The sequence below is a fragment of the Tiliqua scincoides genome, chromosome 15 (genome assembly GCF_035046505.1).
Source record: "Tiliqua scincoides isolate rTilSci1 chromosome 15, rTilSci1.hap2, whole genome shotgun sequence".
NCBI lineage: Eukaryota > Metazoa > Chordata > Lepidosauria > Squamata > Scincidae > Tiliqua > Tiliqua scincoides.
The window spans coordinates 969,389-995,163 of record NC_089835.1 but is presented as its reverse complement, the minus strand read 5'-3'; the positions used below and the strand labels follow the sequence as shown (position 1 = coordinate 995,163).

At 50.9% G+C, this 25,775-nt stretch overlaps 2 protein-coding genes across 2 annotated transcripts in view; one reads left to right on the top strand and one right to left on the bottom strand.

Moving 5' to 3' along the window:
- The first annotated feature begins 16,159 nt into the window (after nucleotides 1-16,159).
- On the top strand, nucleotides 16,160-23,373 carry RCE1 (Ras converting CAAX endopeptidase 1). Its single transcript, XM_066610236.1, has 8 exons — nucleotides 16,160-16,357; nucleotides 17,300-17,402; nucleotides 19,121-19,204; nucleotides 19,442-19,520; nucleotides 20,310-20,477; nucleotides 20,565-20,636; nucleotides 22,134-22,196; nucleotides 22,761-23,373. The coding sequence occupies exons 1-8, from the start codon at nucleotides 16,242-16,244 to the stop codon at nucleotides 23,015-23,017; spliced, it is 942 nt and encodes a 313-aa protein (XP_066466333.1). The 5' UTR covers nucleotides 16,160-16,241; the 3' UTR covers nucleotides 23,018-23,373.
- ACTN3 (actinin alpha 3) overlaps nucleotides 23,346-25,775 on the bottom strand; it is a 38,078-nt gene continuing 35,648 nt past the window's right edge. Inside the window, exons 19-21 of the mRNA XM_066610235.1 lie at nucleotides 25,465-25,530; nucleotides 24,893-25,051; nucleotides 23,346-24,471 (exon numbers count right to left, since the gene is read on the bottom strand). Of these exons, the coding sequence (XP_066466332.1) occupies nucleotides 24,313-24,471; nucleotides 24,893-25,051; nucleotides 25,465-25,530 (384 nt within the window). The 3' untranslated portion in view covers nucleotides 23,346-24,312. The remainder of the gene's footprint in view (nucleotides 24,472-24,892; nucleotides 25,052-25,464; nucleotides 25,531-25,775) is intronic.

Below are 25,775 nucleotides of genomic sequence, written 5' to 3'. Positions count from 1 at the left end.
AGAACCCATCAGCCTATATGTGAAGTTTTGATTTTTTGCCCCAATGTGCATGACTTTAGACTTACGGACATTGAAACGCATCTGCCATTTTGCTGCCCATTCTGCCAGTCTGGAGAGATCCTTCCAGAGCTCCTCACAATCACTTCTGGTCTTCACCACTCAGAAAAGTTTGGTGTCATCTGCAAACTTTGCCACCTCACTGCTCACCCCTGTCTCCAGGTCATTTATGAAGAGGTTGAAAAGCACCAGTCCCAGGACAGATCCTTGGGGCACACCGCTTTTCACCTCTCTCCATTGTGAAAATCATAGGGCTATGTCTCTCTCTAGAGCAGCCAGTTTCAACCACTGTGCCGTGGTACACTGGTGTGCTATGAATGGTCTCCAGGTGTGTTGCAGGAGTTTGGTGGAAGGTCATTTATTAGTAGGAGCATTGGAGGATACAAGCCCCCCACCAACAGCATGGTGTGCCTTGTCAGTTGTCCAAAAACTGATGGTGTGCCTTGACAATTTTAGTATCTTGTCCAGGGGTGTCAAACATAAGGTCTGGGGGCCGGATGCAGCCCATGGAAACTTCCTATTTGGCCCTCGGGATCTCAGCTGCTGAGCAGTGCTGAGATGTTACTGCTATAAGGGTAGCCCACATGAAAACTGGGCTCTCCCATATCTTGAAATATGATCAAGATTTGTGTATTTTCTCTTCTGTTGTTTGCAGCTAATGAGAAAAAGTGCTTCTTTTTGGTTATGACCTGTTTAATGACATCACTTCCTGCCTAATGACATCACTTTTGGCCCTCATTCAGCATCATGAATGCTGTTCGGCCCTTGGTATGAAATTAGTTTGACACCCCTGGTCCTTGTCAGTTTGCCATGAGATGAAAAAGGTTGAAAATCATTGCTCCAGAGGCACGTTTTTTTGCTGCTTAGCTTTGAATGAAGTGGGAGCTTCAAACAAGTTTCCAGGTGTCTGCGTTGTGCCTCCAGCAGGATCAGTGTAACTCCAGGTTTCTGTTTTGAAAGGCAGGCTAATTGTGTCCTGGAACCGGAGCACCAGAGCTTTAGGAAGATGAATGAACTGTTCCTAAAGAGATCCTTCTATCCATAGATTTCCCTAATAAGAAGAGGAAGCGTAGCAGGTGGAACCAGGACACCATGCCCACAGTCATCCCTCCTGGGCTCACCCGTGAGCAAGAGAGAGCTTATATAGGTAAATCGCAGTTCTTGCCCTCTCTTGTTGGTTCATGTCATTGCTGATTCCAAAGACCGTGTTGAGCTCCTGTGTGTCTGAGGCGTTTAAAACGTGTGCTTTCAAAGGCTTGGGTTATTGTGACCTTTTCTTTCTGTTACTGAAGTAGGTAACATTTGTGTCTCTGCTTGGAGTGACTTGTGCTCCATCCCAGCTTCCCTGTCCTGTTTGACTGAAACAGTGTCCTCCACAGGCAGAGTGGAAGTGCTAAAGTCCTTTGAGGCAGAGGGGAATGAAAACTTGCTACTCAATTGGCCAGTGAACTCTAATCAGCAGGGTCTCTTGTTAGCTTTGCAGATCCCTTGCTATCGGACAACACTAGGAGTCCCGTTCTCCCCCTCCCCACTGCCCCAGGCAGCCTTGTTTGAAAGCAAGTAACTCTGTCACAGCCAAGCCCTATAAGCCAACTCACCACCGTTCCCTCTTTAATGGTACTAAATGAATTCGTCAGAGCTAAGATCAAGTCTCGGAGGTGGTGAGGGTTGTTGATGCCACTCTCAAGAAGGGAAATTCTCACTGTAGGCCTCTGACATCTTCAAGTACTTGAGGGTGTCGGGTTAGCTTGGGCCTTGGCACTCAGTGTATGCAATTGCTGGGAAAAGGATACTGCTTGGTACTGTGGGACAGGCGGTGCTGGGGCTTTTAGCTGTGAAGACGGGAGTGGCAGATGTCATTGTGCCGTGTCTGGAACCAGGAACAGTATTGAAACTTGCTTTAGGAAACGTGTGTGGCCTTAATTGTAAATGTTGATCGGTGCTCTGACTCAGATCATCCACAACGGCTCATGTTGCCGTTTTGGCTGCAGTCCTTGCCTCTTGTATAAAGCAAGGGGTTTTGTGTGTGTGTGTGTGTGTGTGTGTGTTAAGTGCAAGACCATTTAATCCCTATTCATCTTGTTAGAATTGCACAATACACTGTAACTGCTTTCTTACGCTAAGAATTTTGGTGCCACTCTCTGCTTCCCTTGGCACCACTGAGAGCCACTTGTCTGCTCTAAAGCCTATTACTTGATGGCTTTGAAGGTCGTTCAGCCTCCTCCTGTACAGTTTGTTAAAAGTGTCTATGTCCAATTTGGGCCACGTCTCTGGATTGTAAAGGTATGCTACTTGATGCAGTTTGGTAAAGCTCATCTCTGCACATGGTCTGTGCTGCCTTCTTGCATTTAAAGGGGGGCCATAAGAACATAAGAACAGCCCTACTGGATCAGGCCATAGGCCCATCTAGTCCAGCTTCCTGTATCTCACAGCGGCCCACCAAATGCCCCAGGGAGCACCCCAGATAACAAGAGACCTCATCCTGGTGCCCTCCCTTGCATCTGGCATTCTGACATAACCCATTTCTAAAATCAGGAGGTTGCGCATACACATCATGGCTTGTACCCCATAATGGATTTTTCCTCCAGAAACTTGTCCAATCCCCTTTTAAAGGTGTCTAGGCTAGACGCCAGCACCACATCCTGTGGCAAGGAGTTCCACAGACCGACCACACGCTGAGTAAAGAAATATTTTCTTTTGTCTGTCCTAACCCGCCCAACACTCAATTTTAGTGGATGTCCCCTGGTTCTGGTATTATGTGAGAGTGTAAAGAGCATCTCCCTATCCACTCTGTCCACCCCCTGCATAATTTTGTATGTCTCAATCATGTCCCCCCTCAGGCGTCTCTTTTCTAGGCTGAAGAGGCCCAAACGCCGTAGCCTTTCCTCATAAGGAAGGTGCCCCAGCCCCGTAATCATCTTAGTCGCTCTCTTTTGCACCTTTTCCATCTCCACTATGTCTTTTTTGAGATGCGGCAACCAGAACTGGACACAATACTCCAGGTGTGGCCTTATCATACATTTGTACAACGGCATTATAATACTAGCCGTTTTGTTCTCAATACCCTTCCTAATGATCCCAAGCATAGAATTGGCCTTCTTCACTGCCACCGCACATTGGGTTGACACTTTCATCGACCTGTCCACCACCACCCCAAGATCTCTCTCCTGATCTGTCACAGACAGCTCAGAACCCATCAGCCTATATCTAAAGTTTTGATTTTTTGCCCCAATGTGCATGACTTTACACTTACTGACATTGAAGCGCATCTGCCATTTTGCTGCCCATTCTGCCAGTCTGGAGAGATCCTTCCAGAGCTCCTCACAATCACTTCTGGTCTTCACCACTTGGAAAAGTTTGGTGTCGTCTGCAAACTTAGCCACTTCACTGCTCAACCCTGTCTCCAGGTCATTTATGAAGAGCTTGAAAAGCACCGGTCCCAGGACAGATCCTTGGGGCACACCGCTTTTCACCTCTCTCCATTGTGAAAATTGCCCATTGACACCCACTCTCTGCTTCCTGGCCTCCAACCAGTTCTCAATCCACGAGAGGACCTGTCCTCTCATTCCCTGACTGTGGAGTTTTTTCAGTAGCCTTTGGTGAGGGACCGTGTCAAACGCCTTCTGAAAGTCCAGATATATAATGTCCACGGGTTCTCCCACATCCACATGCCTGTTGACCGTCTCAAAGAATTCTATAAGGTTTGTGAGGCAAGACTTACCCTTACAGAAGCCAGGCTGGTTCTCCCTCAGCAAGGCCTGTTCGTCTATGTGTTTTGAGATCCTATCTTTGATGAGGCATTCCACCATCTTACCCCGTATGGATGTTAGGCTGACCGGCCTATAGTTTCCCGGGTCCCCCCTCTTTCCCTTTTTAAAAATAGGCGTGACATTTGCTATCCTCCAATCTTCTGGCACCGTGGCCGTTTTGAGGGACAAGTTGCATACCTTAGTCAAGAGATCTGCAACTTCATTCTTCAATTCCTTAATAACTCTTGGGGGGATGCCATCAGGGCCCGGTGACTTATTGATCTTTAATTTATCAATGAGGTCTGAAACATCTTCTCTTTTAACCTCTATCTGACTTAACTCCTCAGTCAGGAGGGGCCGTTCGGGCAGCGGTATCTGCCCGAGGTCTTCTGCCGTGAAGACAGATGCAAAGAACTCATTTAATTTCTCTGCCATCTCCAAGTCTCCTTTTATCTCCCCTTTCCCTCCCTCACCATCCAGAGGGCCAACCGCTTCTCTGGCGGGTTTCCTGCTTCTAACATATTTGAAGAAGCTTTTATTATTCCCCTTAATGTTGCTGGCCATGCATTCCTCATAGTCTCGCTTGGCCTCCCGTATCACCTTCTTACATTTCTTTTGCCACAGTTTATGTTCCTTTTTATTCTCCTCATTAGGGCAAGACTTCCATTTACGGAAGGAAGCTTCCTTGCCCTTCACAGCCTCTCTAACTTGGCTGGTTAGCCATGTGGGCACTCTCCTGGATTTAGTGGAACCCTTCTTTCTTTGCAGTATACACTTTTGCTGGGCCTCTATTACTGTTGTTTTAAGCAGCCTCCATGCACTCTAGAGAGATTGGACTCTTTTTACCCTCCCTTTCAACCTCCTTCTAACCAGCCTCCTCATTTGGGTGAAGTCTGCCCGTCGGAAGTCAAGGGTTTTTGTGAGAGATTTGCCCGGTATTCTTCCCCAACGTGCATGTCGAAACAAATTGCAGCATGATTACTGTTCCCCAACGGCTCAGTAACATTGACATCTCTAACCAGGTCCTGAGTACCGCACAATATTAAATCCAGAGTCACCTGTCCTCTGATGGGCTCCATGACTAGCTGCTCTAAGGCACAGTCATTTAACATGTCAAGGAATTCAGTCTCCTTTTTGGGACCAGAACACAAATTGACCCAGTCTATATGAGGATAATTGAAGTCCCCCATGATTACAACCCTGTCCCTCCTTGTCACCTCCCTGATCTGTTTCCTCATTTCAAGGTCCCCCTCTGTTTTCTGGTCTGGAGGACGATAGTACGCCCCCAGTATTACATCACTCCTGAGGCCTAGTAATTTAACCCACAGAGATTCTAAAGTGGAGTCGGACCCACCTTCAATCTCTACTTTGCTGGATTCTATCCCTTCCTTAACATAAAGGGCTATCCCACCTCCAACACGCCCCACCTGTCCCTCCTGTAGAGTTTATAGCCCAGGATTGCGGTATCCCACTGATTCTCCGCATTCCACCAGGTTTCCGTTATGCCCACTATGTCAATGTTTTCCCTTGTCACCAGTCATTCCAGTTCTCCCACCTTTGCTCGTAGACTTCGGGCATTCGCATAAAAGCATTTGTACACGGAATGCCCTAGGATGGGCTGCTTATTCGCTCCTTTGTCCCTGCATCCTCTCAGTGTGCCAAACCGTCTATCACATCCCATCACACTACCTTTCATCTCCTACTCTGCCTTTGTCTTGTTGTTCTCTAACCTCCCCATCCTCATACCATAGGGATGAGGAGTCCCGAAACGGATGCCCCTCGGCTCCTGTCAGCCTTCTCCCAGGGATCAATTTAAAAGCTGCTCTGCCACCTTTTTAATGTTATGCGCCAGCAGTCTGGTTCCATTCTGCTTCAAGTGGAGCCCGTCCCTCTTGTACAGGCCCCGCTTGTCCCAAAACGTTCCCCAGTGCCTAACGAATCTAAACCCCTCCTCCCTACACCACCGTCTCATCCACGCATTGAGACCCCTGATCTCCGCCTGCCTAGCTGGCCCTGCGCGTGGAACAGGTAGCACTTCAGAGAACGCTACCTTTGAGGTCCTGGCTTTCAGCTTCCTGCCTAAAAGCCTAAATTTGGCCTCCAGGACCTCCCAGCTACACTTGCCCACGTCGTTGGTGCCAACATGTACCACAGCCGCTACCTCTCCCCCAGCACTGTCTACTAGCCTGTCTAGACGAGAAGTGATGTCCGCAACCTTCGCACCAGGCAGGCAAGTCACCATGCGGTCCTCACATCTGTCACAAACCCCCCTCTCTATGTTTCTAATACTCGAATCCCCCACTACAAGAAGCCCCCGACCCCCCTCCCGCCGAGGAGTATCCCGAGTGCGTTCGGATACGGGCCCATCCCCTAGAGAAGGGGTCCCCCCTAGGGGATTGTTTCCCTCCTCTCCAGGATGACGTCCTCCAGCCATTTTCTTGATGCTTCTGAAGTTGCCTCAACTTTACCTCTGCATAGACCTAGCATCACCTCAGCTTGACAGATATAATACCACGTGGTCTTGAGTTCTTGCTCCTGCTGAAAATAACGCTGCAGGTTTACTGAGAGAGTAGCAGAGTGGGTGGGAGAGAAGGAGGGAGAAGAAGGGTTGGTTTTGAAAGCTCCTTTTAATTAAGAGAGCTGTCCCTGGTGTTGAACCATCAGCTTTAGGAACACATTTTTATTTTTAAAATTCAGAGGCATAGCTGCTCAAACAGCTCCATCTGACCCTGTTCCCTGAAACCACTCAATTTGCAAATGGACAGAATAGATCTGAATTCTCAGTCTGTGCAAAGATACAGCAGAGATCATTTACTTAATTGGAATGGTGAAGTCAACTGGGTAATGCGGAGCAGTGGCTGGGAAGAGAGAAGACCCTAACCAAATGCCAGAATACTAGCAAGCACAAGTACTCACACCTGTAGTAACGAAAAGGGCATCCTAATCTATTAGCTATTCTGGAATTTTACCATTTGGTACCATTAATATGGGAGATGAAATTTCAACCAAAGAAACCACAACTGTGATTTTGAAATCTTTTTCCAGGGTGGTCCTACATTACAGCAAATAACTGGAGGCCCAGGCAAAATGGATCACAAACGCACACAGTGGTATTTCTGTGTCTGGAATAGGCAGAAGCATGTACTGAATGATAACCTTTTAGCCTCCTTGTTGTTGGACCTAAACAGTCCAAATTGGTATTGGATAAAAATGTTTTATAGCTGAAAGAACAACTGAGGGCTTTGCTGCTTCTGCTGAAAACTCTAGATCAAGTTTCTCACTGTTTGTCCTCCACTGTACCACTTCACATGGTCCACCTATTCGAGGAACCACTGGAAGTAACTGGTGATGACGCCATCGCTAGTTACTTCTGGGTCTGGAGGCCCGATGCGACTCAGCAAACACCAGTAAGAGGCTCAAGTGGACAGGAGAGCTTTTTCAAGCATGGGAAAAAAGCATGATTTGAAGCTCTGGCTGCTGAACCTCCTACTGACTGCTGTTTGTTGTGCTGCATTCCTGGTCTCACTGGTGGATGGCAGATGTCCAGGGGTTCCACAAGTACCACTGGTGGTGCCTGTACCACTGGTTGAGAAACACTGCTCTAGACAATCAGTCTGTAGGAACCCATTTCTGAAATACGCAGCAGGTTTCTGTAACACAGAGATCTTAAGGTGAAAGCATTCATCAGTCCCATCAATCCTTTCTGTTTACTTTCTCGAAAGAATAGTCACAGCTGCATAACACCAGCGTAAAGGAAACATGGTGGCGGGCAAGTCCCGAGTTTGTGTGCTGCTGGGCGTCTTGCTAGGGGTGCCTGTTCCTGGTGAGGGGACGTAGAGAAGCCAGGATTGCCAGCATGTTAATGGTACCACATAATAGCCATTTCTGATCAGCGTTGCATATGAAATGTGTTCACCTGTGGGCTGGGCAGAAATGGGTTAAGTATATGTAAATATATATACTTGTGTATGCTGAAGTATATGTATTCTATTCTTAAGTGTGTTCTAATAAGTGTCCAAGAGGCTCTTTTTCATTGCTACAGGTGTGGGTGTAGCTTTGTGTGGGCATGTGGTATTCCATCAACCACATCCCAAGATGGTGGGGCTTGAGCAAAGCCGCTTCTCCTGAATGAGCGTAGGGGCTGCTTCTCAAACCGGTTTTAGCTCTGCCTTTGATAGCCTGCACTAGCTGGGCTCAGGTGAATTACCTTGCACTGAACAAGTGTTGAAATGTTGCATTCCGAGTTTGAAAACCAATCACTGAACGTTTTGATATCTGCTGATAGTCCTGCCTTTAGGTATTTGTCTGTCTGCATATTAAAGCACACTGTTGCAGTTCAATATTTGGTGTGTGTGAGTTAGCTGTGGTTAACCGAACATGTGCAGGAACATGTCCTTTAAGCGGCAGTCTCCAGAAAAAGAGACGACTCTTGCTCAGCCGGCATGACTTGTGCAGTCGTGGAGTCTTCCCCAATTGGCTCACATGCCCATTTCCAAACTCCAAACAAGACTGCCCAAAAGAAGCAAGATTTGGTCCTCCTGCCACTTATGACAGACAAGTCAGGATGAGTTTCTTCAGCTGCCTGGAAGTCAGACTTGCCAGGATTAGAGAACCTCTTTGCTAATTCTCCAACGACTGCTTTGCTTTCTGATGAATAAGGCTTTTTGAAGACTCGCTAGAGATAAATTTTAAGATCAAGGAGGGCCTTTCCTGGATTCCTGCTGAACGTATTTGACTGGAATAACCATGTGGGGGTCTCCTGGTTCTGATGCAGACGTATCAGTCATGTGCCCTTTGCAAATTCTCCAGTTCTTCATGCTTTGATGTTGAGATTTGAGATGGTTTTTGGTAACATTGTCTTTTTTCCATCCTTTTTTCTTTCCTAACCTGGTTTCTTCCAGTGCAACTGCAGATAGAAGACCTGACTCGCAAACTGCGCACAGGAGACCTGGGCATCCCCCCTAACCCTGAGGACAGGTTGGGAAACAGTTTTAACCAGCTGACAGTAACACCTTTTACCTTTTTTCATAAATTTTTGGTGTCAGTTCAATGAAAGTCAGTTCATAATGTTAGTTCAATGAAATTTCTTCCTAATGAAATGTCTTCAGTGGTCTTGACAGAATGTGATAGCAGAGCTCTTACTACTAGGAAAGGTGAAGCCAGAATGGGATAAGGTTCAAACCTTGGTGTGGGATTTCTGAGCTGAAACTTAAGCTGCCTTGACCAATAGGGAGCTCTGTGGCAACTGGAAGGAGAGAAACCCCTAGTTTGCACATGCTCAGAGTACTGGTACTTTGCTTCCAAGACTCTAGCCCAGCATTTCTCACACTGTGGGCCGGGACTCGCTAGGTGAGTCATGAGCCAATTTGCGGTGGGTTGTGTAGCACCTAGCTCAGTGGCCACTGAAAATACAGAGTAGAAAATACAAGGTGCAGAGCTGCTGGGCAGGGCAAGCTCCCAGTGGGGGAGAGGCTTGGTGCTTCACCCTGAACAGGTGGGGGTGCTGGAAAGGAGGGGGATGCCGTGTGGTTGGCGAAGAATCCAAGTCTGGGTTCTGCTTTGACTTCCGAGCTGGAATGTTTGAATTCCAAGCTCTGCAAGAGAACAGCACAGGCGCGCTGTGTAGCAGGACCTTTGACGGATCATGACCGAGGTTTGACGCCTAAACTGATGATGTCACTTCCAGCTGTGACATCAGTTCCAGGCTAATGACGTCACTCCTGGTGGGTCCTGACAGATTGTTATTCTAAAAAGTCAGTACTAGTGCTAATAACTTTTAGAACCACTGCTGTAGCCCACCTCCCTCCCACACTTCCTCTTCCAGGCTCTCACCCACCATTCAGTGTTGGGCATTTAGCACTTGGCACTCACTCTCCTTCTCCTTCTGCTGCCTGGCCCAGCTTGCTTCCTGGATGTTCTGCCAGATTCCCAATCCAAGCCTCACTTAGAGAACTTATGCCCACTCTAAGCTTCTTAGCTCCCCTTTCATTCCCCAACAATGGTCCCAGTTCTCTACTGCAGTACTGCTAGACTCCACCACCAGGGTAGCTTGCCTGTTCAGCCCACAGGGCCCCACCTCCCAGTTCCTAAGGCAGCAGTCCTTCCAGTTACAGCAGCACACCCCAGCTCCCCAGCATTCCTCAGCCTGTTTGAGTGATCTGTTAGTCAGCAAGCCAGATAATCAGTCCAAAAGTCCAGTAAGTCAGTAGCTGATCCGTTGGTTTGTCAGCAGAGTCATGGGTCGGTCCGTGAGTCAATAGCCAGTCAGTCAGTTAGCCGAAAGGTCAGTCCACAAGGCAGAGTCGTAAGTCAGCAGTCCAGTAGGTCCGTCCGTCAGCCAGCCAGGCAGCCTCCTCCTCCTCCCTCTACCACTTTCTCTCCACTACAACCCACAAAACCTTCCTGCATCAGGTGCTCCTTGTATCCCTAGATAATTCATTGCTTCTAGTGGCTGCAGCTGTGCAGCACACCCTCTGCAGAGAGCCCAGGCTTTAACCCTTAAAGGGGCCACTGCTGACACCACATCCTATCTCCTCGCCAGATCTTCCTCAATTTCAAAACACTGGACTCCATGGCGACCCTGGGCCTGGCCGCCTACAGCTACGGGATCCGCTATGAGTTTGGGATCTTCAACCAGAAGATCCTTGGGGGCTGGCAGGTGGAAGAGGCGGACGACTGGCTGCGCTATGGCAACCCCTGGGAGAAGGCCCCCCCCCCGAGTACATGATCCCCGTGCACTTCTATGGGAATGTCCAGCACACTGCAGATGGGGTGAAGTGGGCTGACACACAGGTGAGGGAGAACGTTGGCTTTTGGATGGGAAGGGGCTGGGGCTCACTGGTGGAGCCCAGCTTTGCATGCTGAGTGTCCCAGGTTCGACCCCTGGTAGACTGGGGAAAGTCCCCTGGCTTGAAGTCCTGGAGAGCTGCTGTTGCAAGTCAGTGCTGAGCTGGTGGTCAAAAGGTCTGGTGCAACTTTTATTACGCCCCTATGTATAGTTATGTCAGTAGTTATGATAAGCTTGTTATGTATGCGTGTGTATGTTTGTGTGCATTCAGTGTAGGACAGTGAATTCTCCCCTCCAGCACAGCGCTATACATGTCTAGGTAGTGCTTAAATTGGTCTGTGCTTTCCAAAAGAGTGAGATCCAGGCCTGTGGTGGCTGGTGTAATGCTGCATTAACACTAACCTGTCCACAATGCTAGGCAACAACAACAGCAAATGGTCTCTGCCCCAGAGGACTGCATTGAGCAGATTCTATGGGGTCCAATAATTATGGAGCAGAGGGCCAGCATGCAGAGTGTGCAAGGAGCAGTTTACGTTGAGCTGGGTGAGTTGAAAGAGTCAGTCTTGGGAAGAGTGTGTTCTGATATGATATGCAGAGGTGCTTCAGTCCCAGGAAGTCACAGCTGAAGTCTTTACACTTACTGACACTGCCATTTTGCTGCCCATTCTGCCAGTCTGGAGAGATCCTTCTGGAGCTCCTCACAATCACTTCTGGTCTTCACCACTCCGAAAAGTTTGGTGTCGACTTCAGCTTCAGCTGAAGACAGCTGAAGACACGGCTGAAGCCTCTGCAGAAGCGCGCGTTGCCTCTGGGACGCGTGGCCTCAGGGACACTTCTGGGTCTGGGACCTTTGGGACACCAAGTGCGTCTGGGAACAAAGTGCCAGTAAGGCACCGTGAGTTTAGCATCTGGGCGAGGAGAAGGCAAGTGGACCTCTGAGTTTTGGAGAAGGAGAGGAGGAGGATGAGAAGGAGAAGGTAAGTGTACTCTTTCTAACTCTTTGTCTTTCTAAGAGTAAAGTCATGCACATTGGGGCAAAAAATCCACATATAGGCTGATGGGTTCTGAGCTGTCTGTGACAGATCAGGAGAGAGATCTTGGGGTGGTGGTGGGCAGGTCGATGAAAGTGTCGACCCAATGTGCGGCGGCAGTGAAGAAGGCCAATTCTATGCTTGGGTTCATTAGGAAGGGTATTGAGAACAAAACGGCTAGTATTATAATGCCATTGTACAAATCTATGGTAAGGCCACACCTGGAGTATTGTGTCCAGTTCTGGTCGCCGCATCTCAAAAAAGACATAGTGGAAATGGAAAAGGTGCAAAAGAGAGCGACTAAGATGATTACTGGGCTTGGGCACCTTCCTTATGAGCTCAACTTGGTGGCTCGCTCTCCTGGTGGAGTAGCCAGGAACCATGGTGCCTGCCCCTTAAAGGCAGAAGGCGTCTAGTGGGTACAGCAACAAAACTTGGCTGTCTTGCCACCAGAGTGGCACCCAACACCAGCGGTCTGAGTGGCATCCAACCAACAGCCGGCTGTGAGACAGGACTGCCCACTTCTACTGGCTTTGTAGTTATGCTCAGACTTGGGCAACTGACACAATTGCACACCACTTCCCCCTTTGACCTTGCCTGCATCCCTGCCTCTGTTGTCTCCATATCTAGATAAGAACATAAGAACAGCCCCACTGGATCAGGCCACAAGCCCATCTAGTCCAGCTTCCTGTAGCTCACAGCGGCCCACCAAATGCCCCGGGGAGCACACCAGATAACAAGAGACCTCATCCTGGTGCCCTCCCTTGCATCTGACATAGCCCATTTCTGAAATCAGGAGGTTGCACATACACATCATGGCATGTAATCTGTAATAGGTTTTTCCTCCAGAAACTTGTCCAATCCCCTTTTGAAGGCATCCAGACCAGATGCCGTCACCACATCCTATGGGAAGGAGTTCCACAGACTGAACACATACTGAGTAAAGAAATATTTTTTTTGTCTGTCCTAACTCTCCCAACACTCAATTTGAGTGGATGTCCCCTGGTTCGGATGTTATGTGAAGAGTCCAAAGAGCATCTCCCTATCCACTCTGTCCATCCCCTGCATAATTTTGTATGTCTCAATCATGTCCCCCCTCAGGCGTCTCTTTTTTAGGCTGAAGAGGCCCAAACGAAGGTGCCCCAGCCTAGTAATCATCTTAGGGCGCAATCCTAACCAAGTTTCAAGCACTGACTTAGCCGTAATGCAGCCCCAAGGTAAGGCAACAAACATGCCCTTACCTTGAGGAAGCCCCCCTGACTGCCTCCCCACTGCGGGATACAGTGCATGCCACATTGGCACAGCTATGTCAGAGTTAGAAAGTTGGTCAGGATTGTGCCCTTAGTCGCTCTCTTTTGCACCTTTTCCATGTCCACTATGTCCTTTTTGAGATGCAGCGACCAGAACTGGACACAATACTCCAACCGTTGATTTGTACATCTAAAGGCCTTAGGAGTGGACCTCAACAAGTGGGAAACCCTGGCCTCTGAGCGGCCCCCTTGGAGGCAGGCTGTGCAGCATGGCCTTCCCCAGTTTGAAGAGACGCTTGGCCAACAGTCTGAGTCAAAGAGGCAAAGAAGGAAGAGGCAAAGAAGGAAGGCCCATAGCCAGGGAGACAGGCCAGGGACAGACTGCACTTGCTCCCAGTGTGGAAGGGATTGTCACTCCCGAATCGGCCTTTTCAGCCACACTAGACGCTGTTCCATAGTCTAGTGTGGCTGAAAAGGCCGATTCGGGAGTGACAATCCCTTCCACCTTTCAGAGCGCGATACCATAGTCTTTCGAGACTGAAGGTTGCCAACTTGAACTTGATTTGTACAACGGCATTATAATATTAGCTGGATTGTATGGGATCTCTAAGATACCCTGGCCCAAAGTAGTATAGGGCTTTAAAGGTCAAAACCAGCACCTTGAATTGGGCCAATTAAGGGCCAAATCCTATCCAATTTTCCAGTGCCAGAGCAACTGTGCCAATCGGGCCATCCTACAGTGGGAAGGCAGTCACAGAGGCCTCCTCAAGGTATGGGAACATTTGTTCCCTTACCTCAGGGTTGCATTGTGGCTACACCGGTGCTGGAGAGTTGGATAGGATTGAGCCCTAAGTGTTGTTATGATACAGCAGGGAACCAATAAGATGTTAATATGGGGGGAGCCTGCAGGGGAGGCAGCAGTGCAAGCGAGCTGCCAGCTACTGGAGGGAAGAGCCCCCCATTTTCACTTTCTTAAAACCCAGGCAGGTCACTTCTGGGGCATCATTTTGAGCTCAGCATCGGGCTGCACGAGCTATGCTGCTGTCATAGAGCAACATCCTGCTGTCCCCGGCTACAGAGCAGTCTCTGGTTGTTTGCTCTCTGCTTCAGTTCCTCATCTGTAAAATGGGTGCAGTGCTGGTGGAAAAACCAAGCTGGAACTCTGGATCCCTCTGCACAGTGAGGATGCATCCTTGTGATACATGAGGGTGCCTACAACTAAGTGCTGTAATAGGAGAGGAGAGGAGTGGGGGAGAAGAGTGGTAGGCTAGAGTGGCTTTGACTGCAAGCAAGGGCATGGCTTGCTCCCTTCATGGTTTGTAACCTGTGATGGCCTTTTCCTCCATCATTCTGTCCAATCTCAGCATCTTAGCCAGGTTACATCACCACCTCCTGTGGCAAGGAGTTCCACAGATAAATTACATACTGGGCATAGACATATTTTCTGTTCTAACTCTCCTGACACTCAATCTGAATGGCTGTTCCCTGGCTCTGGTGTTGTCCCTGTTTACTCTATACATCCCATTCACAATTTTGTATGTCTCAGTTATGTCCCCCCCTCAAATGCCTTTTTTCTAGACTGAAGAGCCCCAAATGCTCCAGCAAAGATTGTGCTCCAAAATAAACAATATTTCCGATGAGTGTAGCACTTTTTTGAGTGTGCCTTATCCTGAACTTGTCCTGTCAATGACCCTGTAAAGTGAGATGGGTAAGTAGTACTATCCCCATAACAAAAAATGGGAAGACTGAGGCCTAGAGGGGAGGGGCTGAGTTGGGGAAATCCCTAATTTGCCACTTCGGCTGCAATCTTATCCACACTTGCCTGGGAGTAAGACCCACTGACTATAATGGATAAGCTTTGAACCTCCTAAAACCCACTACACTACGCCAACTCTAAATGGTGGAGGAGAGACTGCACGCAAGGCCAAGTATGTCCTGGAGGTGGCCTCCTGGAGTCTCCCTGATACCACAAGGTGGGTCATGGCATGGAGAAATTTGGGGACCCCTGGATTAGATGATTCTTCAGTCTTTTCCAGAAAAGCTTTATGTTCTTATGTTGGTGTAATTTAGGCTCTCCTTTCTTCTGCCCCACCCCCTTTCAGATCACCAGTGCTTTTGACATGGAAGCTGTCACTTTTAAAAAAACCAGGGAAAGGCCACTAGTGAAAGGACACTGGAGCTGAGCAGGTAAGGCCTTAGTTTTCCAACTACTGGGTAATGCCCATTTTACAGCCATAAAGACCACCTGCCTTTTGAAGTTCCTTTTGTACAAAGCCATAGCTTCCTTACAGAACTCCTGGGCACCTTGTGGCAGGGCCTAGGAGAAGGGGGTAATTTGTACCCAGGATCAAAAAGGAGGGGGGCCCAGAAATTTCCTGGGATCTGACATTTTCCTATCTACTCAGCCTTGTTGCCACCCTTGGGATGCTGGGGACACTACCAGGGGCACGCGGCTGTAGCTGCTGGCAAGCCATATACGCTGGGCTGAGGAATGGATGCATGACAGTGTCAGATCTGGGAGGAAGCTGGCCTGCTACAGGAGCTCTTGGGCTTGTGGGATGCCTCACCGTGAAGGAGTGTAGAGGGGCTCAGAGACCCAGCTGCAAAAAGCCAGTTTTGGCACACTTTCCATTCTAGAGGGAGCCGGAATGGGAGGATGCTCATTTTGGGCATGATTTTCTAGACTGAAAGGATTTTAGAGAGACTGAGGAATGTGTTTGGTTTTCCTCCCTCCCTCCCTCACTGGGGGGGCAGCCCTGGGCTCCAAGACTTCTCCAGCCGTCTCCACCCTGTTTTGCCCTCCCTGCCCCATTCGGCTGCCATCACCACCCTCCCCGGCTCTGCCTTTGCAAAGGGGCCCCAAAGAAACTTTGTACCTCCTGCTAAAACCCTCGCAGAGGCCCTGCCTGTGGCGCGCGGCTGGAAAGGACTGCCGAAGGGCGACCTCTTTTCTGCCACAGACCCCCAAAGCGGCTGACAGCACCGCCAAGCCGCGGCCACGTTCTGGAGAGCAGCAGCGGGCAAGGCAGGCCCCCTTCCCTCCGAGGGGTTGCGGCCGAAAGGGGCAGGAGGCCAGCGGAGGTCTCGGCACTCGGAGCCTTTCCAAAGACGCGGCGGCCAGTCTCCGCTCCCCGAAGGTGGCGAAGCCCTGCAGGTCGCCGGGGCCTCGCCAGAGAGCTCTGCCCCCACCGCGGGGAAGGAGGGGCAGTGACTGGAGGGGAGGCCCGGGGGGCGGAGCGCTGGCCGGCCCGCCCTCCCCGCCCGCCGGGGTCCCCCTGCGCACCCTCTGGCGGGCCGCCGCTCGCCTGCGCCTCCCTGCCCGCTTCCTCTTCCGCGCGGCGCTGGCCGGCCGCCTGGCCGGGCTCCCATGTCGGCGGAGGGGGGCTCCGGCTCGGGGCCGTGCCCGGCCTCGCTGCTCTGCTGCCTGAGCCTGGCCTGCGCCTACGTGGGCAGCCTCTACGTCTGGAAGAGCCACCTGCCCAGGTGAGCCTCGGCGCGGGGCGGGCTGTGCGGGGCGCGGGGGAAGCTTCCTGCGCCCGCGGTGGGCGCTGCTCCGGGTCTGGCCGAGCGCGGGCGGCGATCTCCCCGCGCGCAGCCCTCGCCCTGGAAGCCCCCGGCCACGTCCGCCGCCTGGTCTGCAGGTGCCTGTGCGTGTCTGCTCAGAAGCAAGTCCCGTGAGCAGCAGTGGCGCTTTGCGCCAAGAGAGAGGGGCTGACCTTGAACCAGCCGTGGCACACTGGTGTGCCCCAGGACTTTGGGTGGAGGGTCATTTATCAGTAGGGCCGGTGGGAGATGTGAGCCCCCCCTGGCAGCATGGTGTGCCTTGGCAATGGTCACAAACCTGCTGCTGCCTGGACCCTTTTAGTGCCTTCTCGCTGTGCCACGAGATGAAGAAGGTTGAAAATTTGTGCAGCTGTTTTCAACCGCTGCGCTGTGGCACACTGGTGTGCCACGGGAGTTTGGGGAAGGGTCATTTCTTAGTAGGGCCATTGGAGGATGTGAGCCCCCCACCAACAGCATGGTATGCCTTGTCAAGACTGATGGTGTGCCTTGACCTTGTCAGTGTGCCATGAGACAAAAAAGGTTGAAAATCACAGGTGGCAGAGGCAAGATGTGAACTGTGGAAGTCTTCCTGGTTCTCGGCTCAGGCTGAAATCACACAGACACTCACCTGGGAATCAGTCCCCTTCAACTAGTAGGGCTTACTTCTGAGAAGACTAGGATTGCACAGTTGGTCCATTAGTCCCTGTGCTCCAGCAGTGTACATTAGCCAAGACGGTTTTATCCCAAGGTAACTGTCCCAAGGAACAGGTCTTTATTCAAGCCTTGAAATCTTGGCTTGGTAGCCCCACACCTGCCCTCCAGGACGGGCCAAGGCAACCCTGCTGCCTCCTCGCATCTCACACTGTGCCTCTCTCAATTCAGAGACCACCCTGCTGTCATCAAGCGCCGATTCACCAGCGTTCTCATCGTCTCCAGTCTGTCACCGTTCCTGGTCTGGATTTGGAAAGAAGCAAGTGGCGTTAAGGTGAGATGGTCGCCCAGCTGCATCTGGAAACGGCTGTCCAAACTTTCCAGAAACTCCTCCCATGTCACACGTCCTGTTCAAATGCTTCTGTTTTTATACTTCAAAAGGGCCTCTCTCTCTCTCACTCACTCACTCACTCCTCTCTTTTGCATAGGATCATGACAATTTCCACAGCTTCTTCTAGGGCAGGGGTGCTCACACTTTTTTGGCTCGAGAGCTACTTTGTAACCCAGCAAGGCCCGGAGATCTACCAGAGTTTTTTTTACAATGTTCGCGCCATCAATAACATATAACATTTATGTGTACAATGTATGTTGGTGTACCTTGAGCCCCACTGAGTATAACAGGACTTACTCCTGAGTAGACATGCCTAGGATTAGGCTGTGAGGCTGCAATCCTAACCACACTTACCTGGGAGTAAGCCTCATTGAGTACAATGGGCCTTACTCCCTGCGTTTCCTCCCAGAGGCACCTGAAGGGGGGGGTCGGCACTCCGCGATCTACTCATTTTGCCTCGCGATCTACCGGTAGATCGCGATCCACCTATTGAGCACCCCTGTTCTAGGGTAAAGAGATGCCAACATGACATAGGATATTGTGGGCTTAGACATGTGGAGGAGCTTAGCCATGAATACAAGCAAAATCAGTAACCATCCTTTCCAGTTGATTCCCCCCCCCCTTATGGGCCAAGTATGCCATGCATTCAGGGGTTTTTTTGGGGGGGAGGGGGAATCTATTATTTAGAATACAGGTGTGCGCCACTTAATGATGGGGATATGGTCTTCTATCCCTGTTGTTATGCGAGTATGTCATTAAGTGAACATTTAGTCCAATCTATTGCCTTTGTTGTGTAAACAGACACTCCCTGCCAGACACTAGCTGGCTGCACAGATTACAGGAGATAGATTGCCTCTTCTTTGCATTAAGAGCATCTTGTGTAAACAGAAACTCCGCTGCAGGCTATGGGAGACACAATTGCCTCATTAAGAGCATCTTATATGCAGTCTTTTGTTAAGTGAATGGCTGTTAAGCGGCACACACCTGTATTGCTAAACAACAAGAAAGCTCTCAATGTTTTGCACAGCAAAGGGGAGGAAGATGGACGACAGTCCCTTGGGGACAGGGAGCTTAAGAAAACTACAAAATGGGCACCAGCAAACCACCCTGGAAGAAACATGATTCTGGTGATTCTGACCCAGTAGGGACAGAATTTCTCACCCTGCTAAATATGAGAGAACCACTTTAAAAGGTTATAATGTGCTCTGTTTGCCCAGTTAACAGGTGCCTTGCAGCTTCGCTCATTTGCTTGAGTCTCCTGAAGCTGGTGGGCCACTGTGAGATTTAGGAAGCTGGACCCTGACCCAGCTCATGACGTCAGGCTCATGACCCAGCAGGGCTCTTCAGCTAATTCCCACAAAAGCGTCAAGTCAGGTCTCAGATCTCAGTGGCAGAATGCATGCTTTCCATGCATGCCGAAAGCTGGCAAGTTCAGTCTGTGGCTTCTCCAAAGGGCTGTGTGTAGCAGAGTCCCACCAGTCTTTTCTAGTCTGCCAGAGGAGTGCTGAATTCCATGATAAAGGCCATTCTTTATCGCTGGTATGCAGGTGATATGCATGCAATTCACTTGCTCTCTGCTGTCATCTGGGGAATTTAGGGGGGTGCAGGAGGAGAGGGGGAGTCTTCATGGTGCTGATGAAGATGCCTTCTCTTCTGCTCAGCCAGGTGCAGCCCTTCTTGCTCTGCTTGGCGTCAGGCTCGAGGGCATCTTCCCAGCAACGGTGCTGCCTTTGCTCCTCACCATGGTAAGTTGTGGTGTCCGGTGTTTGGTTGGTGTGCTACCAGTCAGCCTAGTTCTAGGCTACAGTTTCAGCCTGACTGTTCTCTTTTTGCTATGGCGTTGTTCCAGAGTAGCCTCTGGGGCAGGGGGTGGTTAAGGAGAACGAAAAGACTTTGTCCACCTTGATCAGTGTGGCTTTTTGGAATTTACAGAGGCAGGAAACTCAAACCCTGATTTAGATGAACTCTTGCTCCTTCTCCAGGTCTTGTTCCTTGGTCCCCTCATCCAGCTGTCGATGGACTGTCCCTGGGACCTGGTGGATGGTTTAAAGGTCGCTTTTGGTAAGGCCACACAGATTAGTGGTGCTTGGAGGATAAAACTCTTGAGGGAGGGAAAGCCACCTGTTGCCCGCCTCTTATCTTGTAATGCTGGGCTTGGAGTTTGCTAGAAGTTGGTTCCAGTGTGGCAGATCCCCGTCATTGAGGGGGAACTTTTCTCTCTTTTTATGCAGTGGGGATGAGATCCACCCCAGTGCTTGATTTCTCTGTTCCCTTGTGAAGTGTGGGGTTTCGTTTCAGCCTGTAATTAAGTTCTTGCAACTCTGTGTCCACAGAGGTTGGTGAAATCTGCTGTTGGGATATGGATGTGTACATTCTGCAGCAAAATGTTGCCTCTTCCCCCACCTCCCATTCTAATGCCTAATTGGCTCAAGGAGGCCTACTCCCAATTCTTCCCTTGTCCCCATTCTGATATTTTTTTTCAACTAAGGGCCCAATCCTATCCAACTTTCCAGCACCGGTGCAGTCGCAATGCAGCCCTGAGGTAAGGGAACAAATGTTCCCATACTTTGAGGAGGCCTCTGTGACTGCCTCCCCACCACAAGATGCAATGGATGCCCCATTGGCACAGCTGCACTGGCAATGGAAAATTGGATAGGATTTGGCCTTATATCTTCATTGTTCCGTGACTCATGGGGCGCTCACCTGGTGGTGGTGTTTTTTTTCCTGCCAGATAGTCTCCTCAGTTCTCCCTAATTCGATGCCCAAAGAAGTGCCACCCTTTTTTCTGCTTGCTGGGGAGACCGAGGTGGGTGGGATGTCGGTGACGCTGCTCCTGCTTCCCTCCCCCAGACCCCCGCTTCTGGGTACTCTGTCTGACCGACATGCGCTGGCTCCGCAACCAGGTCATCGCGCCCTTCACAGAGGAGCTGGTATTCCGGGCCTGCATGCTACCCATGCTCGTCCCCTGCACAGGATTGGGGCCTGCCATCTTCACTTGCCCGCTCTTCTTTGGTGTCGGTGAGTGTCAACATTTTCCTTCCAATTTTGGGGAGGATCCCACAAAACGATCTTCTGTCACATCCTGCCTTTTGTTCCTCCTTCTAGCTCACTTTCATCACGTCATTGAGCAGCTGAGATTTCGCCAGGGGAGCACTGCCAGCATCTTCCTCTCAGCAGGTATGGGGCATTTTGCTGCTGGTGAAAGGTGCACCAGAGTGGTGGGACATTTGAAATCCATGCTGTCTCTAAAGAGATGACATGCTTCTCAGAAACAGGATCTACTTCCCTCGAGATAGGAAAGGCTGCAGAGCAAAAGACAGCCTGTGCTTCTAGTAAGGGGGAAAAAAAGAAAGGCTTCCTTCTCTCCAGGGCTCAGAGTGGCTTTGGTCTGTCCCTTTGCATGTCTGGTGAGCCCCCCTTCAGTCTGTTATTTTGAATTTTGAGAAAGGGCCTGTAGCCAGGAAGTCAAGCACATTCTCTGGTTCAGTCCCTGACAGCCTCTTGAAACCTGGGAAGCTGCTGCCAGCCAGTGTTAATATTACCGATGTAGGTGAACCAAGGGGCTGACTCGGTACAAAGCAGCTTATGCCAAAGATCCACAGCTCAGGGACAGAGCAGTTATTCTGCACAGAGTGGGTCCTGGGTTCAGACCCCAGCAACTTTTCCAGGGTGGGCTGGGAAAGAGCTCTGCCTGACACCCTGAAGTGGCTGAGTGATGACGCACCCACCTTGCACACAGAAGGTTCAAATTGACTTCCTGTGTTTTCTAGGAGTTGGAATGGAGAAGCAGCTCAATTTAAGGCTGAAATGTCCACAAGGTTCAAATGTTGTGCCTGTCTAGAAAGCGCAGAAGTGAACTTGATGTACTTTGACTCTGCCATAAAGATTGAAACACCTGTTGTAGTTGATTAACATTTAGATCCCTTTTCCAACAGTTTAAATGCTCCTGCTTAAATCAAAACTACTTTTCCCCTTGTAACTATCAGTGCAAAATATACTGGGTTTTAGCTGCAGAGGAGCCAAGCTCCACTGTCTGCCTGTGGAGAATCTTGATCAGTTTTCACCAGCATGCAGGCCTTGTCACTCTGTAGACTTGATTGTCCCCTGTAAGGGGGAGGGGGGAATAGTTTGGGGGCAGGAATTGAATGTGCCCTCCCAGGTAAACCATGCTCCCTGGTTTTCAGTGCCTCATTGCTGCTTCCTTCCAGGGAATCTTGGGAATTGTAGCTTTGTGAAAGAACCAGGGCTTGACTTTCCTGTAGAACTGCCAGCGTCAGCACAGGGTGTTGGCTGGAAGCTCTTTGTATTTCCTGCACCTGTGCTGTCAAATATGCTGCTTTCTGTTCTGCATTCACAAGCAACTTGCTCGTGCTCTGTGCACAATGCAGGATGAAGTGGAACAGCCCAGATCCTGCTTTTGAACACTTCACCACCACCACCCCGGAGAGCTTCTTGTGGAAGCTATTTGTGGTAGCCTATTAGTGGATCAGGGAGACAGGATTTAGGTCAGCCCACACCAGCAGTCTTGAGTGGTCTAGTCTGGAATTTTACCATGACTTTCACTGTGCCTGGGCCACCTTTTGGCCTCTGCATAACTTGTAAGAGTTAACCAAGACACTGTCCCATTCCTCCCCCCCCTCGTTTCAAGTTGTGTTTCTACTCTGTTCCCTGCAGTGTTCCAGTTCTCATACACAGCTGTTTTTGGTGCCTACACGGCCTTCATCTTCATCAGGACAGGTTGGTGAGGGGGACGGGGAAATTGAGCGTTGACTGGGGAACAGTTCAAGGGTGGGGACAGAGCAGGGGCTACCTGTGGATTCTTAACAGCTCCGCAAATTCCCCAGGAAACAGCTGGTAGTTACAGAGGTGTGGGTGTGAGGGTGGCCAGATGCTGTGAAAAATTTGTGAGCCGACACCTAATCAGGATAATGGAGGGCTGCAGTGTTTGGGTCGTCCTCCAAATTGGGGGTGCTTATCCTGTGCCCCCACCCTGTAGAGTGAGAGGCACTCCTTCCTGTCTAACAGTCATGGAGGCTGGAGGAGAGAGCCAGCTGCTTGTGTGCATCAGCACGCCAGCTGGTGCCCAGAAAGTTGAGCCACGAACCTGGCAGCCCCTGCTCTAAATCCCAGCTTGCCCACAAAGCTCAGCAGGCGACCCTGGGCTCCTGGCTTAAGCCGTTTCTGTCCAGCGTGGCATATATGCAGCAGGGACCAAATGTGTACAGCTGTGGGCTGGGCAGAAAAGGGCCAGCCCCCTTCACGGCCTCCGGTCCTCATAGCACCTGCTCCTTTTCTCCACAGGACACCTCGTTGGCCCTGTGCTCTGCCACTCCTTCTGCAACTACGTTGGCTTCCCTGCGGTGGGCGCAGCGCTGGAGCACCCGCAGCGCCTCCTGCTGGTGTTCTTCTATCTGCTGGGCGTGGTTCTCTTCCTCCTCCTCCTCCACCCCATGACGGACCCAGCCTTCTTTGGACACCTTCCCATCTGCGCCCTCTCCAGACTGACTTCCCCTCCTGCCACCAGCATCAGCACCAGCAGCTTCTCTTGGTGTTCCTGACACCACCTGGGACCCTTCTGCCCCCAACTCACATGCCCACATGGGGGGGCGACAGCTACACTACATGCTTCGACCAGTTGGGAAATGGGTCCCTTGTCCTGGTTCTCCCCCCCCCCTTAAGTTGTGTGAGGAGCTGAGACTTCCTGGAGCTCTCTGAGCAGCCTCCCACAGCCCTTGTTTCTGTGGTTCCCAAGGAAGCCATGGGCTCAGCCTGTCTGTGGTTGAAGCGTAGCTGTGCCTGCGTTCTTGCACACCTGTTTGCCCTGAGCCAGCCAGCCCTTTTTATAGGTTCCTGGGGTCTTTTCCTCCCCACCCCAAAAGAGCTCTATTTTTTATTATTAAAGTACTTTAATGAGGCTTTGATGTTCTTTGTTGGGTCAGCAGGAGGTGCCTTTCCCTGGGGCTGTAAAGCTAGAACAGGGCCTGTCCTGCCTGCGTGCAGCCCAGGAACTGGGGGGGGGGGGGAACCTGTCACTGTACTGCTTTTAAATAGAGTCCCACCTGTGCTCATAGGAGCAGGAAATGGGGTCACTTTGTGCCGAAGGAGGCCTGCAAGAGAGTGTGCCATCAAGACAAGAGAGATGTGAAGGAAATGGTGTGATGGGCTGTTTGAGGAAGTGCAAATGGTGAGACTTTGAGGCAGTTCCTTGCAGGTCAGAAGACGCTGCTGTTCTCCTGCCCTTTGCACATGAGAATTCCTGCCTGGATGCTCATGTAGACTTACCTGAGCCATGCAATGGTTCCTGCTTGTGTTCCTAGGGCTATACCAAGGGGTGCAGAGGGATGCCAGCCAGGACTTCTCTTTTCCAGACGGTTTTATGCTCCCCACCCCCACAAATGGCACCTCTGCATGGGGTGGGCCTCCAGTGTGTGTCACTTTATTGGTACAACACTCCTGTCCAACCCTCCTTTCCTGCCCCCACCCGCCCCCAGCATCCAGATGGCCCCCTTCCTCTGTCAGCCTGAGAAAGAGCAGTGCTTGCCTCTTCACGGGAGGGGGGAAGAGGGAGGGAAGGAGGGGAAATGCACAACTAGCTTAGCAGCAAAGAGCAGGCACGGCAGCTTCTAAAAAGGGGGCAGCTTCCTAACCGAGACCACCCTGGCTCCCCCAGCCTTGGTGTGTGGGTTAAGGTGGGGACCCCACCGCCTCTTGCAATGGTGTGGGGAGAGAGATGCGGCAGGCACTCCCCTTTTCCATAAGACTCTGAGTGTGTTAGTTCCTGCTGGTGGGGAATTAATTCTGCTTCCGGTGAGGGGGTAGGCTTGGGGTGTGGGAGGGGAGCAGCAGGAGGGCATCACAGGTCGCTCTCCCCGTACAGGGCGTTGGAGAAGGAGACATAGTCCAAGGCACCAGAGACAGCGTCAGCTCCTGTGTATCTTGTCATCCTGCTGATGCAATACTCGGCCTGTTCTGGTGGCAGCTCCCGGCGCAGCTCATCAACCGTGATGTAGCTCTGTGGAAGAAGAGGGGCCCGGGGGTCAAAGGAGGCCGTGGCACAGCCTTCTCCTCAAGAGCACCATTCTGGGAGGTTTCCTTTTTTGCACAATGGATGGGGGCGGTCAAGGCCCTGCAGTCCTGCTCGGCCAGAATTGCACAGTGCCCCCAACCCGTCTCCTGTTTCTGCCACTACTGCCAGCACACAGTGTTTAAGAAAAACGCTTAGCGGTGAATGGCACTTTCACAGGGCGCCAAGCCCCTCAGGTGTGCTCCAAGAAGCTTCAAAGGTGAGCACTATTCTCCACCTGTTACAGATGGGGAAGACTGAGGCTGGGAGGGAGGGGCTTGCTGAAGACCCCGCCTGGTGAGTTCATGGCAGAGGCAAGGTTTGAAAGTCCTGATCGGCAGCCAACACAACCAGGGCCCCTTGAGCTAACCTTGTCTGAGGCCAGGATCTTGAAGGAGGCCACGACCTGTTCTGCAGTGTCTGTCTCGGCTGTCTCCCGGGTCATGAAGTCGATAAAGGCCTGGAAGGTCACGACGCCTGTGTTGTTGGGATCCACCAGCGTCATGATACGTGCAAACTCCACCTCGCCCTGGGGAGCGGCAGAGAGCCATGGTCAGCGGGGAGGGGGAGAGAAAGAGAAGGCGCCACTCACAGACCCCAGAACAGGCCTACAAGATTTCCCACCCCCTGGGCTTTTGCTGCACATGAGCAGTGCCAGCCAGTGGAAAGCTGAGAGACAACAAATCCCTTCTGTGCTCTGCCTTAACGGCCCACTGGTTAGTCTAGCTGCTGACTGCTGATGCAGCATTCAGAAATCTACCATAGAGTTGGAGTTGAAAGGGACTGTGAAGGTCATCTAGACCAACCCCCTCGTCCAGCTGCACCTGCTGGTGGCAAGCCAGGTCTGTTTTGTGGGGGGGGCGATGAGAGACATACAGCAGCCTAGCTTTTTGTGTGTGTGAAATGAAGACTAATCTCCCCAACACAGTCCAAGCTTCATACCAGGTCATATCCCATGGAGATCAAGCAGGCACGGAAGTCGTCGGGGTCCATCATGCCATTCCGCTTCTGCAAGAGGAAAAAAAGAGATAGTTACATTTAAAGCAGACACTGCAGCCCCAAATGCAGCCCCGAAGGGAGAGGCTGCAGGCACCACTGTGGGGAAACAACTCCTTATAATAAGATTTCTTTTCAGCAACCGTAGCATGGAGACAAAATTCTCCGAGTTGGCTGAGTCTCAGAGAGAGCGCATGGTTGCAACTGGACAAACCAGAGGTCAAAATTGTCCTGTAAGACAACCACCAGTCAACCTG

Excerpts from the sequence above, each read along its gene's own strand:
- RCE1 (XM_066610236.1), top strand. The coding sequence starts at position 16,242 with ATGTCGGCGGAGGGGGGCTCCGGCTCGGGGCCGTGCCCGGCCTCGCTG. Across the intron at positions 20,478-20,564 it reads CCCGCTCTTCTTTGGTGTCG|CTCACTTTCATCACGTCATT; the intron begins GTGAGTGTCAAC and ends TCCTCCTTCTAG. Across the intron at positions 22,197-22,760 it reads CTTCATCTTCATCAGGACAG|GACACCTCGTTGGCCCTGTG; the intron begins GTTGGTGAGGGG and ends TTTTCTCCACAG.